Source organism: Apteryx rowi, unplaced genomic scaffold, assembly GCF_003343035.1.
Source record: "Apteryx rowi isolate R43461 unplaced genomic scaffold, aptRow1 scaffold_1, whole genome shotgun sequence".
Classification (NCBI taxonomy): Eukaryota; Metazoa; Chordata; class Aves; order Apterygiformes; family Apterygidae; genus Apteryx; species Apteryx rowi.
In genome coordinates, this window is record NW_020447196.1 from 2,599,638 (window position 1) to 2,621,152 (window position 21,515).

At 41.0% G+C, this 21,515-nt stretch overlaps 1 protein-coding gene across 1 annotated transcript in view; it reads left to right on the forward strand.

The window, feature by feature from the left end:
• Nucleotides 1-21,515, forward strand: part of ZNF536 (zinc finger protein 536) — a 193,733-nt gene that overhangs the window by 66,451 nt on the left and 105,767 nt on the right. Inside the window, exon 3 of the mRNA XM_026059867.1 lies at nucleotides 1,132-2,712. Coding sequence (XP_025915652.1) covers nucleotides 1,132-2,712 — 1,581 coding nt within the window. The remainder of the gene's footprint in view (nucleotides 1-1,131; nucleotides 2,713-21,515) is intronic.

Below are 21,515 nucleotides of genomic sequence, written 5' to 3' on the forward strand. Positions count from 1 at the left end.
AACTCTTGGTTGCTAACAAGTGCTCTGCACAAATTTAGATGTACATTTGTTTAGACACACATTCTTTTGAGGTATATATTTATTATGGTATTTCCATATTTATTATATATGCAATATCTCCTAGCTCTTTTAAAGTATAGGAAGAACAATAAAAGTTTAGTATGGAATTCCAATATATATTTAATTCATGAAAATCATCTTATGTTTTAAAACACTATTCAAGCTGATCCTAGAAAAGCGCTTTTGATAGGTAAATTACACATTTTACTACTTGAGCATTAGAAATGCCATTAGTACAAATTTAAAGGACTGCAAAATCCAGTAGATAATGCTAATTTCAAATACAGAAACTATATTTTGTACCTTTTTATTACTCATTTTCTTTTTAATTTTATTGACTACTTTTTATTTTAACTATATGTTCTTACATGCTGCAGTCATAATGTACTGTAATGATATTAATATTTTATAGAATCTGTATTTATAGTTCTTTATTTAGAAACAATGCAGTAGGTCTGCAGATCTTTGAATCCTTCTGGAATGGTGCCCTCCAAATAATGATAAATTACTTGTGCAGTATGCCATTTGCTAATTATATCCATGATTTACTGCAGAGCAAGACTTAAATCATTCATTTCAGTCTTGCGTAACAGTGCCATAAAATTTTTAGGTTTAAAAATGGTTTCCATGTGTATAATTTAAACAAATTTTAGAGCAATTGTATACACAAAATATTGCAACCATCCATTTGTTACATTCTTTGTCTCTCTTTTTTTTAAACTTGTACTTTTAATGATTACTGTGGTTGAAATTGTTATGCTTCATTTTCATAATCATAGCTTTTAATTCTACAACAGTTTTCTACATGTTAGATTAAGAAAAAGATAGCTAATTGTGTGTAGATAGCATGTCATTCCTGAATAGCCCCACATGCTGGAAACCCATTTTAGAAATGCTCAGTTTATGAAATTAGTCTTCAATTAAAGACATTTCTTTTTTAAAAATGAATTATTAGCTGTAAGATCTTTTTGTTTTCAAGCAGCTAATGTTGATTTTTTTCTTCACTCATCCATGCACCAAAGTGCAGTAAACTCTCTTTCTTTATATTTGTCTTTTTATATATACTTATAGGTGAGAAACCTTACAAGTGTCCACATTGTGATTATGCTGGTACTCAGTCTGCATCCCTCAAATACCACTTGGAGCGGCACCATCGGGAGCGACAGAATGGAGCAGGACCACTCTCGGGGCAGACTGCAAGTCAAGAACACAAAGATGAAACATCAAGTAAAAGTTCTGTGTTTATTAGACCAGATATATTGAGAGGAGCCTTCAAGGGGCTTCCTGGTATTGATTTCCGAAGTGGCATGGTCTCACAGCAGTGGACATCAGGAATGCTTTCTTCTGGAGATCAGCAAGGACAAGCAGCTGGCATGTCATCTGAGGTATCTTCAGAAAATATGAAGGGTTCAGACATATCTTCCAAAGGAACACACTTCTCTGAACTTGGCCGTGCTTATCAGAACATGGTTGGGAATGGTGTGAACTTCCAAGGGTCTTTGCAAGCTTTCATGGACAGTTTTGTCCTAAGTTCCTTGAAGAAAGAAAAAGAAATGAAGGATAAAGCCCTATCAGATCCACTTTCAGCAAAAGCTCTCAGCTCAGATGGTGGCGAGGAAAAGATAAATAGCAAGTCTTCACAGCGAAAAACAGAAAAGTCACAATACGAACCTCTTGACTTATCTGTAAGGCCAGATGCAGCCTCCCTCCCAGGTTCATCTGTTACTGTGCAAGACAATATTGCTTGGCATGGCTGCTTGTTCTGTTCCTTCACAACTTCATCTATGGAACTAATGGCTCTGCACCTCCAGGCCAATCACTTGGGCAAGGCTAAACGTAAAGACAGCATCCTAGGGAACAACAAAGACCAGTCTAGAGAAGCTTCTGCCTCAGTTAATAAAGTGAGCTTGCTCCCCTCTTCATTGCAGTCCAGCAAAGAGGCAGTAGTTTCAAACATGCTTAGCCAGCTGGACTCAGCTTCAGAGAAAATGACCCAAGGGCAAAATAAAGAAACTCTGGGGGAGCAAAAGAACACTGCCTGGCCCAGCCACATGGAGTCTACCTTTTGTAATTTTACAACAGACTTCTATAAGCAGTTTGGTGTTTATCCTGGTGTTATTGGCACAGGAGCACAAAATTCTTGCACCAGTAATGAATCTGAAGTAAAAACACAATCCGAAGATGACCCAAATATTCTGCTCTCTGACTCTGTAAATAAAAGTGCTACTGATGACCTTTCTGACATAGCTTCATCTGAGGATATGGAATCTTCCAAGGAAGAAAACATTGAAGATGAAGACATTGAAACAGAACCAGATATTATGAATAAGCAGTTGTCTGCCCTAAATAAAGAAAGCAGTGAAGGAGGCGACAATATACAAAGTGCAGTCACCTCACAGTCAACACAAGGGCTCATATCTCCGCTGCCACAAGCATCAGAAAAGCAGTGGCACAGTCAGAATCTTCTGTCCTCCCATGAAACTGCACAAGGAGTGATGAAACCCGAACAAGTTCAGGGTCCACAGGTCCTGGAGAAGCAGATGAACATGTTGTCAGTCCTAAGAGCTTACAGCTCTGATGGCTTAGCAGCCTTTAATGGACTTGCAAGTAGCACAGCAACTAGTGGATGTATCAAGAGACCTGACTTGTGTGGTAAGTTTTAGATCTTCTTTTAGACCATTTCAGAAAACACTTGTGCAGAATCATGAAGCTGCTCTTGAAATATATTTAGTCATGTTTGTTAGTAAAACATTTTTTTTAATGTTAAACCCAGTGGGCCAAATTCTAGTCTTATATGTGGTCTACTCCATTGAAATCAGCAGTGCTGCATGCATATACTTATACAGGATTTTAGAAAGAACTTGCTTTTTAAATTAGAGTAGCAGCAATATAGACTATCTGTGCTAGTGGCATCTGAAGGGGATATTTACTGCTTTAGCATACTCAAAGGAGGAAAAAGTTTTAAAAAATTTACATGGTAACTTGCAAACTTTTCAGTATTTTGAAATAAGTAAGAACCCAAGAAAAACACTGGATGCTTTGCCAAGCAAACCTTGCTTTCTCTCTCTCTCTCTCTTTTTTTTTTTTTGCTTTGAATTCGGGTGCATTCAATTCCCACAATATTAATGAAATCAAAGACCAAGTGGATGGAATGCTTCTACTTGTAGTGCGGAGCCATGTTTTTTTTCTTTTTCTCCCCCCTGCTCCCCCTTTTAATTACATTTTTGTGATTTGTTTCAATGGCACCCACATGGTGGTTGCCTTTGACCATTTTCACTGTTCTAACTAGAGGTTGTACAAGTTTTGATTTGCCTAATTAAGAGTATGCCTCCAGGTAATTAAAAAAAMCTACCAGACAAACAAAAACACCTTTTACCCTTATTAATCTCTGATTTACAAAACTGCAATCTTACTTCCTCATATCACATATCATATTTGACAGACCTGAAAGTTAAATCCATTTGGAACAAATGAAATTGAGGATTTTTAAATTTATCTCCTGTTTTGTAAGCATAGTTCTTGTTTGAGAAATATTTTAGAGTGTAAATCCTTTGAAAAGCAGTACCAGTTTAAAAAGCAGAGTCAGCAAAGGCCACAAAAACTTCAGTAATGCTCTTGTTTCACTTAACCTTCAAACTAATCAGAAAACTCATTGTCAGAGCTGAACATGCATAATAAAATGTATTCAAGTTAAAAAAAGAAAAGAAAAAATAATCAACGGTTATAAAGCCTGACAATTTAAAATGTAGCCCTAAATCCGCAGACACTTAAGAACGGTTACTCTGTTTAACTTAAGGTTAGCAGGAGGTTTGTTCAGCTTTACTAGGGTGGTATGTGCTTAAGCCAGATCAGGAGTTACACTTGGAAAAAATGCGTGGACTGTTAGGCACATAGCCCCTTCTTTAGGCCTCTGTCTGCTTTTCCAAGTGTATTAGCTGGTCTGATTAAAAAAAAAAAAAAAAAAAAGTGATTTCTCCACACGCAGTTTCTTTCACTTATATTCGTAGAGCATTTTGGCTTCACGGTGTTATCACTACTAAAACTGAATCACCGGCCCAAGTGTTTGCATGGCCTTACTTGAAAATTTCTGCTTGTTAATTCACTAAGAACTAAAAGAGTTGGAAATATTTCAAGATTCTTCAAAATCAGTTGGTAGACTTCTGACATTTTGAAAACAGTGGATAGCTGCTTTCAGGTTGCAGCTGGTAAAATCCTACCTGGAGTTCTTTTTTGCTCTCTTCTTGTGGAGTATAGTCAATCAGTTGCAAAGACAGGAAAATAAAGCAGAGAAATGGCTATTTAAACCAACAAGTAAAAAAATTGGAAAATAATATTAGTTGTTTTGTTTAAAATATCTTTATGCTTCTCCCCAGATCTAAGATTTTTAAAACAACAACAAAAAAGCCCTCTAACATTATTATTGAAATGAGGTCATGTTACTTCCATTAGTTTTTTGTTTCATCTTCCAATCAATTCAATAGACATTTTATGATGGCTGAGTTTATATGAATTTAAAGACCATATCCCTTTCACAAGCTCTGCCCAGTGACAGTGTGTTTGACTTGAAGTATGAAGGAAAAAAAAACAAAACAGAAGCTTGTCTGTTCTACTTTTTAAGCCATTTTTTAATGGAAAATGCAGTGCGAGTCCTCCTTTCTCCCCCTCCAAAAATAGCATTTTAAAATTCTTAACTGACATTTTATTGAGTATTTGCAGAACATAAGTATTAATGTTGACTATTTAAATATATTATTTCATTTTCCTCAATATCTTACAGCAAAAATGGATGAGTCAAGCCCAGTGTCAGTAGTTCTTATTTATTTGGTTGGGTTAGACACCACCCACTGGAAAGTAGTGTTTTGGGGGAGTTTTCATTTTCTCAGTGACATTTTGTACTGTGAAATCACACTCCATCTGTGCATGCTAGTGTGGGGAATCTCACCTGATGTTTCTGCGCTTGCAGATTAGCCAGCAGGAGCGCTCTGTTAATTTATTAGCTTTCCCTCTTGCACAAAGACCACGACCTCAGTAATGGATCCCTTTGTCTCTCCTACTGCTTGAGAGATCAGAAAGCTTGAGACCCACCTCCAGTACCAAGTTGCAGGGCATGATTCTTGTGCTCTTTTGTATTTGGGGAGACTCTGTGCATTTGCCTTTCCTTTTACAGCCAATGAAGTGTGCTTGTTGACATTTCAAGAGAGAGCACTGATACACTTGATATACTCCTTGCACAATCAAGATAGCAAGGCTGATGCTCTTTCCACAATCAGAATAGAGTTGAAATAAAATTGAAATAAAATATCTCAGCTTCAGTTAGCTGAGATTACATCTTTGATTGGCCACACTAATTTAATTACATTTCTGACTGTAGAAAAACAAGCCAGGGTTTTCAGTGATCCATATGGTCAATCTCACTTTTAGCTGGCAGATTTTACCTTAAGATTATGGGTCAAATTTTAAGCACAAATCTTGGCATAAAAAGGCTTAATTTCTAGGGAGAATTCCACCAACACACGTTGTTTTGAGAAGTCCCCCCACATAAGGGAAGCAGTGACAGTTTCCCTATATGTAAAATCAGAGAGACTGATGATGTACATACACATAATTCATTTATGCTTCTATCACACTTAAGGCTGTAGGAATGAAAGGCACAATTAGGAAGGAAAGAACCATAATTATTGTATGATATAGAAACTTCCATTTCAAAATGCCACTGAGAAAAATCACATTTTTTTGTAATACTTCTCCTTTACATACATAGCAGAATAGGAAAGAACAGAAGGAAAGAATTACCATTGTTTGATGAATTTATAGTTACTCCTGACCTTTTAAATTTACCTGTATTTGGTTTTGGAGTCTTAAGTAACTATTCCTAAGAGACGAACTTGTTAATCCTTGCTACCACGCAATTTCTGGGAGCAGGGCTGTGCCTTTCAGAGCTGCTTGGCAGCCAGTAGCTCAGCGGGGAGCGGAAGTGCAGGGTGAGGGCTCCCTGTCTTTGTAGCTGTCTGTGAACATCCAAGTATTCTGCTTTCAGATCCCTTTGAGAAGTCATAGTCCTGTTATGAAGTTCTAGTTCTGCTTTGTATTTAAGGACTAGATCTCTTTTCCTTACCGTTTATGCTCTTCTCTTTCTCTGCCTTTCTTCCATATATGTGCAGTTGTCTTGCAATAATGTTCTACCTCCTGTTCCAAGTCACTAATTTACACAAGATTTCTACAGTGTTTATTTATGACAAGACCCTCTCCTTTCTTTCTCTCCTCTCCTTTAAATCTTTTTGCTTTGTGTCTAAGATGGTGAAATATCCCTACTCGCATTTTCTGCTTGGGATGTATCTAAGCTTTCGAAGAACAGCTGGTGGACTACGGAGCTATTGGCCAGATATGGTACTGGCCATTAGCTGGTTGCTTAATGGGTTAGTGCTATGGAAGCCGCACTTAATGATGTCCAAAAACATTACTTCCATGCCGTCTTTATAAATCTAATTTGCTTCCATTTATGCTTGCTTTCCTCTGCAGTTAGTGCTGCTCTCTCCTGCATAGGCTCCACCCCATTATCACTTTTTTCACTGGGTGAAAATAGAGAAGGGCCCTTCTTGTGTATGGTGGCAGTTTTTAAGTTCTGATCCTCTAAAGCACTGAGCACTTTCAGTTTCCTTTGGAGCAGAAAGTGCTTAGAGTTGCACAGAAATATTACAACTAACGGCACTGTGACTTTCTGAAATACCTTCTAAATGTGGAACTGTAGCACAGACAAGAGGGCTGGGCAAGGGGAAGATAGACTGTGGCAGATTATTACAGCTTTATTGTCACATAATTATAGTGCTCTACCCCAATGTTTAAATAGTGAATTTAGTCATTGTAAATTGCTTATTGCCACAGGTGTCAAAACCAAAAAGATTATAATGCTAACCCCTTCAGAACTACCACCAACATATAAAATGCAGAAAAAGATTTTTAATTGTTTGTGGTCACTTCTCTTGAATCCTTGTTGTAGCTCTTTTAAATTATAAAATTCATATTAAAGAGAAGCAAAAGGCCTGATATATTCCAAGCTCTAGGACAGCCATGACATAATGGGAGGTCATGTTTACTGCAGCAAATTGTAGTACGCACGCCCATTTCAAGTATCTCGTAAGGCACTTAGGTAGCTGAAAATTTTGCCCCGATCTACAGTTGAAAAAGCAACCAGATTATTCTTTTCCTTCAAGGCAGAAAGAAACACTACCCAGGTTTTACTCCAGGCTTTTCTTTCCCCAATGTGGTGATTTTGAAGAGGTTTCTTTAGTTTGTTAGCACTTTCAAGGCTTGCTTTTAGTTTCAGAACTGTACTGCCGAATGTGAGATCAGAACCTCGGCCTCGCTGTTAGGTTTCAGCTGCACTTCTGGATGTTGCAATGCCATTTGCATGGCAATATCAAACCAAACTCATATGGCTTGCTTCCTTTTTTTAATTAACTGGGAATGCCAGTGATCCAGTGAAGTTTGTGTTGCTGGATAAAAGGGCTGGTCTGTGAATAGCATTGTATTTGCCAAATGGTTCGCTAGTCATTTCAGTACAAACAAATGGATGGTGTCTGTAAGTCTGCAAACACTGTTGACATTTAGCCTTGTTTATGTTACTTTCCTTTTGCCGCATATTTTTGGCTAGAAAAGATACTGTCTGAATCAACAGTGACTTCCTAAGTAGAAGCTAAGGACCCAATCTTGCATCCCTCACTCTTGATGAGAGGGACTACTTATGTGACTAAGGATTGCAGAATCAGGTCCTATGTTTATCTGACTTTAAATTTCATAGCTATATTCATGTAACTTAATTTGATTTTATTTTGTTGTATCAGAAAATTAATCTGGTGATAGGTTCAGTACCAATATTTTGTTTACTGGCAAAAACTTTTTTCTCAACATTTTGCATATTGTAGTGTAACAGCCCCCTTCCATTTATATTTTTGGAAGTTAACCCCTAAAATAGCTGCTACAGCCGAGTGCTGAGTACCTTGTGTTTGCAGTGACACTGGAAGGCTCTCCTCGTGCTGGGTCTGAAAGGGGGATTGTGTTTGCAAAAGGAGGCCTTGGTATGTGTCTTGATTTCAGACATCAGTGGCCAGCCRCACCAGGGCAAATCCCTAGCACAGAAAGGCTTTTCTTTTCTTTGCAGAGACAAAATAACGATGTAAGCTTAGAGCTGTATGATTTTACTCTAAGTTTCATCTCCTAAACAATATATTCTTATTGTTTTGGTCATATCCAGGTCAAATTTAAATTATAATTTAGGATTAGGCAGAGGCATAGAGATGTTTCCAGATCTTTCCAAAGTGAGACAATGCTCTGGTTTGTGTTTTGGTGCAGGAACATACATTCTTATGTCTGAGGTATAATATTTCCTATAACTACTCATAAACACAAACAATTTAGACATCCTTGTAAGTCAAAACTAAGTGTACAATTAATACCTATTACGAGGCCAATTTTAAACAATTAATTTGACAGCAATTATAATTTTATTTTACAGGCTTTCAGAAATAAATAACCAAATTCATCTTTGTAATTTAAGGAACTTAGAATATCTTTATGCAAAGATGATCTTGTTATGCACAGTATGGCATACCTGGAATTTCTGGGGTTTTCTCCCCTGTATCTAGATAATCATAGTACCAAGGATAAATAATTACCTGAGGCTTATTAATTGTTTCAGCAAAGACAAAAATTATATACCTTAAGTGTAAGCATTAATATATGTGTACACAATACATCCACAATATGTAACAAACCATCATAATAGAGCAAAAATAGAGGTCTTGAATATGTTCTGTTATTTATGTGTTTGGCAAGCTTAGGGAATGGACTTTAGTATGAGTGAAAATTCTCTTAACATTTTTAAGGTTATTTATTGTCATTTCTATTTGAGTTTTTAATGGTCCTGTATTTTGTAATGCTTTAGCAGGAAAAAATACTGTAGTTATCTTTTTTCATATTCTTTAAGCAATATTTCTAGCTTAATATATTGTGCCAGGTTTTCCAATATTAACCAAGAAAGGCAGTAAAATTCAATGAACAGCACTCTGACATCCACAATTTAAAACCTGTGATTGAAGTGAAATGTGTAAACTTCTAGTGGGTTATCATGTGCTTTGGAATAGAGTATTGTTGGAAGTAATTAGAAAATATATTAAGGTTTCCTGGTAATGAAGGTATGTAAGTTTTAATAATTGTTGCTTTCTGAATAAGTGTCAAACTATATCTTTAAATGTATATGGAGTTACAAGTTAGGTCACTTCTGAATGGAATGTAAAACAATACTAAAATGCTTCAATAACTTATCTCAGCGTTGCTAATAAAAAAAAGCTGTTAACCATTAGTGCAGTTTTGAGTCATTTTGTTAATTCATTCAAAAAACCTCTCTAAGAAACTGTTTTATCTTTTGGTAGACCAAAGACCACTCATACAATCCCAATTTATTTGTGCTTTGAGAGGCAAACTCTACAAAGCAACTTGCTGGCCTTTTTAAGGATATTTATTAAAAATGCGGTCTTCTAAGGAAGGAGTGGTTTGTCATTAGAAGAATGCAATGTATGGTTAGTCAGGTATATAGGGGGACATTAGGCTTGTTCCCTCTGTCACAGAAAATACCTTGGGAACGTGGGACCTATTTCCCCGCTATCACTAGTAAAATCCAGAAGAGATTTTTGTGGAGGCCATTGGGTTAAAAAAGGGGTAATGTTGGATGGATTAAGTGTGTAAGTATTAGTGGACTGGGTGCCTGACCAGTGTGAGCTGCCATATTTGGGTCCAGTCCTGCAGCTGGGAATTTAGCCTAAGTGAGTAATGGATGTACGGCATCTCTCTCAAAGGAGAAATATCACGAACTGGTGCAGTGATCTTTCTTGGTTAATCTTGCTTTGTCTTATATTAAGTTATGAGGGTAATCCTTAAGTATTCTTTTTATTTCCCATGCAAAGAATATGTAATAGTGTTCCTAGACTAGCCTCGCTCCTCAGAGTCCCAGAAGATTCACCTGAGGTAAAGAAAGTGTAAGATGGCAAGGAACCAGTTGTACCAATCCCGCCCAGCATCAATCAGGCCTATGGTAAGTGTTTCCAGGATCGGACCCACAAGTGGTGGCCTAATGCCTGGTGCACCAGTTAGTATGCAGGGGAAGTTAAAGGAAAACATGACTAGGGCTCCCAGTGTCACATCTTCATTAATGCTGTCAGTTTTGAATAGCATATTGGTACTTTTTATTTATTCCACCAAAACACCATGAGTCAGGACCTGACATTTTAGTGTTCTGTGTCATACTGAGAAAAATCTGTAGTTCAGCAGTAGGACAATTATATTATTTTGGAAGGACTAGAAATAATACAGCATTTGTGAGACAACTGTAACATTTATCCAGACTCAGTGTGAGATTGTTCTTCCTTTTATTTGGAGAGCACTTCCAAAAATGTATCAACTATGAGCAAAGAAAAAAAGACAAGAAAAAGTGGCAATTATGAATCCATTTAACCCCTATAGGGTATAATCTCATCTTGTGTAATACCACTGGCTGTTATATGCCTAAACTTCTATGCAGTGAGCTGTGAATGTGGTCCTTATTGTCCTGTGGGCAATATGACTGAGGAAAAAATATCTCCAGAATACAATGGAACATTTGTCTGAACAGCGTAACCTAAGGTCCATAACATCAAATCTAAAGTTGTAATTATACAGCTGCAGTCACACCACTCAAGTGAAGGCTGTGTCAGCACTTGTATTATATAAGAAATGCTGTTTTCAAGGGTTGATGAGTCATATGCAAAAAACATTTCTCACTAAACAATTGTTCTGGTTGTTCCAAAGTAATGTCTAGGTACAGGCCTTTCACCAGTAGGACATTGTCATGCGTTCTGGGATATGCCATGTTTCAGCTTGGCAGTTTATTTTGGTAAAGAACATGTCGTTTCCAAGCAAGGAAGTTACCTCTTTATTATTGTCAAAACATAAACTAGTGTGTAAAAATCCAGGGTGGGGAAGGCCTACACTAACAAGGAATATAATAGGATAAACTTCTTCCTGATACAAAAGTAGGAATTTTTTTTCCGATTTGTCATCACCGGTGTTGATTTAATTTCTCCAATCTGAACACTTCCCTGCAAGACTGCTGTCACTATTCTGTTTTTCCCATATTCTTTGAAACTGACCCTTTCAAACTAACAGCAACTTTTATTTCCGTTTGAAGCAGCCACAGGTTTGCTGGCCATGAGCAAGCAGGAAAGAGGTTTATTTACAGTAGCACCACAGAGGTGAAAGAGGAGCGCCATGCATCGCTCAAGCATGACTGTAAAAGAAATACTCTTAGGATTGAGAAACAAATATCAGGAACCACAACAGTTTTCCTAATATGTGAAACTTCTAGACGTGCACACTGGATGTGAGTGACTTAAAATCGCCCCTTGGAGGAGATTCTCCTGGCAGGAGCATGTCCATTTACAAGCAGGTGTTTCTGAAGTCCACCCCCACGTGAGGCGTTTCCCCCCAGTTTGCCTAACTTGCCGCATTGTCCGCAGAGCGAAAGGCAGGCGAGTAAGTTTCTTTAAGCCGATCTTCTCTGATCCGCAGTTTCTGTAGTGCCGTCCCCGCACAGAACCCCCATTGTTCGGCTCGGAGCAACAGTGGGACAGAAAACAGAATGTCATGCTGGGCATCAGAGAGGGAATTGTTCCTTAATTATCTCTTACTGAAGGAAAAACCCAAGACGTATCGGGATATGTGCTATGACTCCAGCAGAACACAAGGCTTTTAAATAAGATTTGAGGAGGGGAACTAACATTCAGAAAGTGACAGACTTCGCTACTAATGCAGGACTACCAGTGATTCACTCCCTGGCCACAGGAAAAAAAATCGCAAAAGTTTTCTGCTTTGGAGTCTCTGTTGTGAAATGGGAAATAATAGTACTTATCTCCCTGGTAGGAGTGCTGTGAGGATAAATGAATTAATTAATGTTTGTAAAGTACTTTGAAGATGAAGAACATTATATAAGTCCTTAGCATATAAATGCTTCCTCCTCTGACATAACTACAGTGGCTATAAAAATTTATTGATGAAAATAAATACATATTGAAAATACATGTTGAATACATATATTCCTTCTGTATCCTGCAGCATTCATGAGATTGACTTCCTCAGCAGCACATTGCTGTGAAACCTGTGCTCAAACCTGCCTTCAGCCTCAGCTCCTGCTTGAGCCAAAAGGCAGGTGCTCAGGGGCTCTCTGCACCTGCAGGAGCTTTCCAATGTTTTGGCCATAATGTCTTTCAACCAAATCCATGAATTTCGACCTCAGGGCTCTTGTAACAAGTGCCAGCTGGGTAGAGCCGCCAGTTTTGAATCTGACTATCACCACAGCACTCCACCCCCAACCATGTTGTCAAAGCCTTTGTAACACCGGGGGTCCGAGGAAGGCGAAGGCATAGAAAGCTGTATGGTGGGTATCCTCAGCCTTTTGATGCACAGCAAGTCTACAGGCTCGTTCTGTCCCCGTGCAAGGAGGCTCTTTTCAGGACAGAGGACCTATCACTCTGTGTGCTCCATTTGTCTGTGTTTTCGCTGTCCCCCCTCCTTTTCAGTGTCAATACTATTCTCAGTGCTCCGTTCTCCTGGAAGCAGATGGCCAGAGCGGTGCTTTGCAAGTCCTGGGGTTCTTACTCATGCTCTCTGATCTGGTGGCTGAATTGTCTGTTGCATGGTTTTTAATTGAATGGCAGTGAGTTCAAATCACTACATGTAATTTAAAATTTTTATTGCCTGCTTTTCAACATTACTATCCCAGCTTAGTTCTTTTTGCTGGTTTTTTTTTTTTTTTTTTGCCTTTTTTAAGCCAGGAAGTGCATTTGATTCAGAACATTTCACATGTATAACAAGGCATGTTAAGAGGATGCAGGGAGGGAAAACCAACACTTCAGCCATATAGAGATGTGACATTTATCAAGAGAGACATGTAAGAAAAGGTTTGTGCATTGAAATGAACAAGTTAAAGACGAAATTCAGGATTACTCTAGGGCTTTCCTCAATTCACAGCTGCCACACAGATCAGTTTATGAACCTTAGGAGAAAGGACCACATTAGCCCTAATTGTGTCTTGTTTCACTTGTCCCTTTGTATAGCTAACCCTGTTCCAGTCTGCATGCTTTGCTTTGTTTTTAAGGCCTTTCAAATCTTGCTTGTGAATTTGTTGCTGGTTTGGTGTGGCAGTTTCAGTCCTGAGGAATGCAGCCGGCTCTGACTGCRCCGTGCAGGTAGCAGGTATGGTGCTGGCAGCGAGCTTGCGCGCCTCCCCGGTGCTGCACACAAGCTGGCCTCCCCCTGAGCTCACGTGGCTCCCCCCTGCAGCGAGGAGACTCTTTTCTCCCTCTCTGCGGAGAATTCGAAGAGGGCAGCAGCTTTTGCCAGGTGAAGTCCACGCCCACACCGGGCTCACCCATACACTGAACGCACCAGTTTGCATCACCAAAACAACTAGCCTTCAGCTGGACATCCCTGAATTCTGACTGGCACCAAAGACACACCCAGCTGTGCTTCCAGTTTTTACATCCCCGAACAAGAGAACAATATAATAACTAAAGGGTTTATGGGTATATTCACTAATCGTTATATAACTGTACATTGGGGAAAAAAACAACCAGAGAAGCTTTCCCAAAGGATGGAGGTGGGAATCCCATTAACATGACGGCTCCCTCTTTACTTGCCAAAATGATTGACAGCTGGATAAGGTCAGAACATGAAAACCAAACCGTGGGGGACAGAGCAGGGAGGGGAGGGGGTCCAATCAGTTGAATAAAAAACTGAGTGTCAGTGCTGGGGAAGGAGAAAACCGGCAYTCCCACTAGAAAAATCCTCACCCTCTGCTCCCCTACTGTTTGTTTGGGGAAAATGCTGCAGCTTAATCAGAATTATTTACAAGATAATGGTCCATTGTTTGTAGTAAGACAGATGCTGTCTGTGGGAATTTGGTGTTTTATGCTCTATGCTTTACAGTGCCATTGCTGTGTACAGATGGGATCACAGTGGTATTGTTGTTATCCACTTTTTGGAAATTTGGAGGATCCTTACAGTGAAAGGAGGATTCTTGAACAGAAAAAAGAGTTTCTTGGGTCCAGAACTGGGATTTCTTTTAAGATAGAATTGTATACTTACATGTTTTATTGGAAAAGACGAAGAAAAGGGGGAAGCACTTTGCTTTGGACATAGCAATTGAGGTTAAGAGGTTCTAGGTTAACTTTATTTGGTGGTGGTAGATGTGAATTCAACATTGCTGTTCTCTGTATGAATGGATCTTGGGTGTTCTTCCAAATGTGAGGGGATAAGTTCTGGTGGGATATATCGGTGCTCACTTCTTTTGTGGTGCCTGGCAGAATCAGCTGATTAAACGTTGGGGTGATTGATACACAAACACCTCATGTATGTGAGAGTAGGGCTTGCCTGCTGAGTCCTCTGGCTGTGCGATTGCAATGCATGGTGTTCCCTACCACACAGCCCGTAATGCGATTAAACACACTGAGCACTTCAGTTTCATTAGAAAATGTTAGCTTGGCAATTTTATGGGTGAAGCTGCAGAAGAGGAAAACCAGATTTTCACTGGATTCAAGGGAGGAACAGAGAGCTCTGGCGAGGCCAGTGGTGAGGGCTGCCTCTGTCAGAGCTGGCAACCAGCAGGCCTCCAGCTCCTGTCTCAGCAAAGCACTGACAGCACCAGCATGCAAAGGTCCTCCCAGGACATGCAGCAGACGGCAAAGAGCAGCCTGATGCAGGGCTCTGCTGGGCCGTGATCTGCATATTGCCATGTGTGTGACTTTCGAGCAAAAGCTGCATTTCCTTTTCCACCCCAGGCTTAATGCAAAACCTCTAAGACAAGAGATTCCTCCTCAGGTCACTGCACTTTGAATCAGGACCTACAAGCCTTGTGCATGCGTGTGTGTGTGTGTGTGTGTGTGTACGCACTACCTCTCTCAAAACTTGGCTTTTAGTGTGAAATAGCTCATGTTACATCAGCAGAGACCGGTGTGCACCAAAGTCAACCAAGAGAAGACAAATCGCCCGAAAAGTTCCCAAGGGGATTATCACATCCACGTCTGGTATTCCAAGATCCATTAGCTTTCAGGTAAAACAGAAAAGAATGACCATCTTTTTTGTGTGCAAAATAATCAAGCTATCTTCCCAGCATTGCAAAAAATTTGAGTTTCCCTGGAGAAAGCGGAGGGCCTGGGGAAGGGGAGTGAGGCAGGGAAGGGAAGGGAAAGGAAAGGAAGGGAGGGGAATGGCTCATTTGCGGTCTTCGTGGCATCGTATCCCTCTCCCTTTTCAGTTTTTCTATGTGAGACCCTCTGTCTTCACTTCTTCATTCCAGAGATAGAGTTCATGCAGTTTGAAATGGGTTTCCAACATTGCCATGGTCTCCTCTGAGTCTGCCTTCCCATGCAGAAATCGCTGTTGGGAGTAGGCAGTGTCTGAGTCCTTGCTTCCGTATAGGCTCCATGTGCTGCAACGGAGAGAGCTAATAGCATCAGATGAGAAGTGGAAACCACTTTGGCAAAGAAGAGAGATCTCTTCTGTGTTTTGTGAAAGGGGGAGTTTTCCAAGGATACCCTTGAAGAGTTAGATTGGTACATGAGATTGTAATTCCTGAGTCCTTAAGCTCTTTCCCTCAGAAAGAACCATGCATGGGAAATTTTCTTCACGATATCTCCTTTCTGTGATTCTTCTATGGGGTGGGCAACCTACTGCTTCACTAAAGTAAAACTCAAAACACAAGAACAGACTGCCCTGCCCAAAGCAAAGGAAGGGCTCCTACTGACATCAGCAGGTTGTAGATCAGGCCTGTAAGTCTCCCTCAGATATAATAACAGAACATTGTATTTTTTCCAAGCTTTTCCAGTAGAATCTCTGTAGGAAACCCTAAGTTTTTTCCTCCAAGTCAGCATTTATTTGCAAAATCTTAATTTTGCATTTTCTGACATTTAAACTTTTCAGCCTAATGTTCTAATAAGGATTCTGTCTGTCTGTCTAAATAAAGCTATGTTCTAATGAGGACACCATCCATCTCTCTTGATAGAGCTGTAACGACTTCCAGCTTCAGTGTAATTTTAACTGTGCTTTCTTCCCCACTCTCTTCTCCCCACAGCTCTTTTTGGGGTGTAAATTATCTGTTTTGAAAGAAAGTTTTGCAGAATCTCATTTTGGGTCAAGTGACTGAGCTATTGTGTGAGTCTCTGCTTTCTCTCTGAAAAGGGGGATTTTGCTCTCTCCCAGTTGTATGCTCAGTGCCTGCTTATTTGCAATTTCTGTTCATAAGACTGTGGGTTTTCATGCCAATGATTTTCTGTTTGAGTTATTGGAGAAGGGAGGTTGTGGGAGCATGCCAGTATCAAAGGTTGTCGCTTGAATGATAATTAATAACATTATCAGACTGATTATGTGTTTAGATGTCCAGAATCAGGAGTGAATTGAACTTGTTAAATTTAATTTCTACCTCAGAATATCTGACTGTTTTCTGTGGCTAGGAGACTGGAGTGTTCATGAGGCTCACATTTGCATAAAGGACAAAACCGTGAATTTAAAAGGGCAACAACTAATGAGAATTGCTGAAATTCTTAGCTTCTGGCTTCTCGTGCAAGGCTTCTCGTATAGTATTGCTCACAGAGCTTTTGCCAGGGAGAAGAAAGCGTAGATCGGTTGCACGATAATGTTTATAGACCTTACTTTCATTGTGTCAGCCTCCAACTGAAACGTTGAGTCATTTGAGATCGGAGATTATGTCTTTTAAGGTCCTGAAGAGCCGTTTCACATGTGACCGATTACCTCTGTCAGAGAAGAGAGAGCTGGGTCCCACCTCAGTGGGTGGGATTTGAACTCATGCTTTCAGAGGTCAATAACAGGGTTTTTAGACCTTTGTGCCTCTTAGTCCCTTATAGCCAGACCTTTTCTGTTAAAACTGTTTAAATTACAAACCAGTAATAAAAGGATCATATGTGTTTCCCACTGAACAGGTTCTTTAAGGCTATTATGATAATTAAAAACATATGGTGCCTACACAAGTCAGAGGGAAACCACAGATGTACAAATTAGGTATTATATAAGGTTTTTCTTTTTTGCCCTTTTGAAAACAACAAGCCACAGAAGTACAAAGAGACAAAGATGGTAATTTTTTGGAGATGGTAGGTAGGTAGCATTTTGTTTTTTTAATCATGAAATATGCAAACCTCTTTTCTTATACATAATCAGAGCAAACTCTCTCTAATACACAGGAAGAAAAAAACAGTAGCGTAAGACTGCAGTATTTATGGAAGGAATAAGGAAACACTTTGTTTCATACAAGTTATTGGAGACCAGGAAACCTTTTGCATTTTTTATGATGTTTCCCTGCACAGACACGGAGGATTATATTTATTAAATATTGAATTATATTGAAATTGGATTGATGCAGCCAAAGAAGGACATTTCTTCGTATTCCATTTTTTCTCCTTTTAAAAAAGGGAAATGTACTAATATTGATTGCAGTACAAGTAGTCATTTGTTTTAATTTAAAAATATAGGATTGATTTTGAGAAGGTGATAAATACTGCTAATAAAAAAATTCAAAATGGGGATTTATAATGATTCTCTGTTAAGTCAATGGTTTAGTGAGGCTAACTTATAATAAAAGTAGAGACGTGCTGAACTATCCATAGCTAATGGGTTATTTGCCATTTGCTCGCGCTGCAAACATTCATTGGTTTGCCAGGACCTGCTGCAAAACGTGAAATTTATATCAGCTAACACTCCTTGCTCCTTCTTTTGTCTTTCTTTTGCTAAAAATGGACAGCTGAGTACCTGCCGGCCAGCTGAGGAGCCCTGTTCGTGTTCAGGTTGTCTGTGCAGCTATTTCATAGAGATGGACCAGGTTGAGGTACATCTGCACTGGCTTCCCGATTCTTAGTTCTGGCAGGGCTCGCCTCCGCTAATGGGCCAATGCCATCGTCCACCAGTTTCAGAGGTGTTTCGGGCTGCGAACAGATTTTGTCTTGCGGCACCTGATGCTCGGTGACACGTTTCAGCATCGCCCCGTAGTGTGTGCTGGGGTGCTGGTACAGACGGTTGCTGTTGGTCTTGCACATTCTTAGAACTGATAGGTCAGAGGCACCAAATTCTTGATTTCTCTCCTTCCCAATCCCTGCGAAGTATTGCAGATTCGCACTGCATTTGGAAATGAGGCTGCCCTCCCCTTCCCAGTAAAAAACCCCACAACCAACCCGCGCCCCGGCCCCTGTAGCCCGAGCTGGGGCCGGCAGCTCGCGCGGCATCCGCTGCCCTGACGCCTGGCAGCGGCGGCAGCGGCGGCAGCGGCGGCGGCACCTCCACCTGGGCTCCCGCGCCCGGCCGTCCCCGTGGCCCGCGAGGACGGGCGGCAGCACCGGCTGGAGCCACCCGCGCGGGCAGCTCGCAGCCTCGCCGTCGGTGCCCTCGCTCTTATCGGAGCGCAGAGACCTCTCGGCTTCGTCTTCCCGGCGCTCTGCTGCTATTTGGGCTTGCCTCTGTCCTCGCCCGATAACGGCGACTGCTATCAGCCTGCTAACGCTGATAAAGCCTGCCGGCCTCCCGCGCCGGGGCGGCCCGGGCTCCGGCGAGGGAGAGGCCACGCGGTGCCCTTGGAGGCGCCGGGGCGCGGGTGCCTGCGCCAGGGTGCCGGCCGGCCGCCCGCAGGAATGCGCCGGGGGCGGGCGTGCACGCGCTGGCGATCCCGGCTCGGGCTGCCGCCTCGGAGGCACGGGCGTTTCGCTTTGGGCGCTCACGCTTTGGCCTTTCTTCTAGCAGAAAGTAGACAACTTGTTTTTTCAGAAACTTTTAAAAGACCGAAAGAAAAAAAAATTCTGCTGGGGAAAGAGGAGAGGAAAAAGCCTCACGCTAATATTTTAGGTTTCTGAGAGTGGTAGCTGAGCAGGCATTTCTGAAGACAAGCTTTTCTTTTATTGCGTGAGTGATAGCAAACTCAGTGTTATTTCACATGTAGGTATTACCATTTTAACTTTTAGTGAGGTAAAATAACACCTTGTCACTCAGTGCAAATACCAATCACAAAATGAATTAATTGTAATAACTGTTGTCAACAGAACAAAAGACTTGTTGCTTTCCTAAGCAGATTTCAGTGCCACTGATAACTATATACAGAGGTTCCCATTGGGCTTGTTCAGTGTATGTAGTCAGAACATAATTTCATCTGTCTTTCTCTGCAGTTTGTTGTAAAAGTCTTAGGAATTCAGTTAAAAACCTATATCTTTTACATATCATTAAGTATATGCTTTTCCGGTGCTTATGAAATTTTTCTTAAAATCACTAAACATTTTTATTAGTCAATTAACACTTCTTTTGTGGCTAATTTATTAAAGAATTAACAAGCTTATAATAGTTTCTAGAATCTGTATATTCACCTTATGCCTTGATGGACTGTTATTTTCAGAGAAAGTATGGGAAACTTTTTTGCTGTACAAAATACATTTTTGCTAGTGTTTCTTCTTTAGTAAGCCATCTTTATCCAAAATGAACAGTGCTATCCCAACAGATCGTTGAAGTTTCCTTTTAAAAAGGGGGAGAGAGAGAAAATTAGCCAAGAAAAGCAAAATTCTTCATTCTTTGCTAACCACAAATTTATTCAAGCAAAGTTTGAGGGGGGGGAAAAGAACTAATTAACTAACTTCACAAAGGAGCCTCAGTACAGCAGGAACCAGTGCCAATATGCTATACTCATTTTACATGGCTATTTAGCTTAATAATCAAAAATACTATGGCATATCCGCTATATTTTCCTGCAAATGCTAGGTATTTTCTTAAAGAAACATACATTAATATTACAGTCTGAGATGGTAATAAAGACCATTTTCAATGAAATAAAAACTAATCAAGACTGACCCACATAGCAATCCAAGGTCCATTTTGCATTCTTGTTTTAACATAGTGTATGTATTAGTTTGCTTCCCCCCTCTGCTCTTTTAAACAGTACCAACATGCTTCAGTACTTTCTGCCCTCCGCACAGGCAGAATCACAAACTCAGGTAAAATATAAGGAAAATTAATTTTCCATGTATCTTTCGCCAGACATAAGCCGAGAAGCAGGAAAAACCCCGCGTTAAAGTGTGTTTGGGTGAGGCCCCCCGGCCAGCGGCTTGGGCCGGGGGCTGAGGTGGGCTGAGGAAGCCCGGCGAGGCGCGTTGCGTGGTCGGCGGAGCTGCGGCCGGGCCGGGGCTCACTCCCCGCATCGCGCAGGGGTGCAGCTTGCCTCCTGCACACCCTCTTCGCAGGGCAGTGCGAAATACTTTGAAACCATAGTAAGAAACTCCTGAAACCTTCTCCCTGCTGAATTCCTGCGTGGTTCAAGGGCCAGGAGCTTTGTGCAGCCCATCGATGGGATTTGTAGCAATTCGAATAGCAATATTGCCGCTCAGCCATGACTCAGAGAGTTTCTGTGGTTTTCCCTCAAACCCTGTGCTGTCAATACCGCTCGGTCTGTCTCTGTTGTTGGCAACTGCTGTGTCTTCGGCCATCAATCAGTCAAATGTTCCTGCTTTTACCTGGATCTTGTTTTTTATGTGGGGATCACCACCTTCTCAGTTGTAATAGCTCATATATCTTCCTTACATGGGATTGCAGTACTGAGTGGGAAGGACCTATTAAGTGATAGATCTAGAAGGGTAGCATATGACTCACTATAAGCTACAGCACGTTTATTCTTGCTGTTTTCTCCTTTTATTGTTTAAAGTAAAGAGTCCTGAATGTGCCTAAGTGATTTTTCTCTGGTGCGCTCCCCATGGTAGAGGGGGCTGGAATATCCACGACAATGCAATTGTGCTGCAGCTTAAGCAATTTTATTAAGCAGCCTTAGGCCAAGATTGTGGTTGTTTTTGCATGGATGTACAAGGACACAGGAATGATAGTGCAAGAAATCCTCCTTTCTCCGTGGACTGTAGGCTCAGGAGTTAGTCAGACAGAAGTGGCTTCGGGAGGGCTAACGCCGCCAGATGCACCCTGTGCTCCGGCGTGAGCAGGGCAGGATGTGGCCTTGCTCCTGCGCCTTGCGGCCGCATGAGGGATGTGGATGGTGGCTTTCGTGCTGCAGCGCTTTTTGGGGAGTGCTAGTTTTGTGCACCCGGTGCAGCACGCAGATGCACTGCCTGCTGCTGCCAGAAGCGCTTCCAGCAACTGCTGCCGGGTGCCGCGTACACCTTCAGCCTTACTCCTCCTCCCAGACTGACAGCAGTGCCCCAAATAGCAGCGTTTCAGATGCAGGGACCTACGTGCAAAAGGTTGGCTAGCATTGCATCTTCCCTAACTCTAATGCTGTAATGGAAAAGGATGTTTTGATAGTCCTCTAGCATGCCTGACTTTTATCCCTCTGGACGGATGTTTTCCCTGCTCTGCTGTGAGCCCTTCTCCTGGCTGTTGCGCAGGCC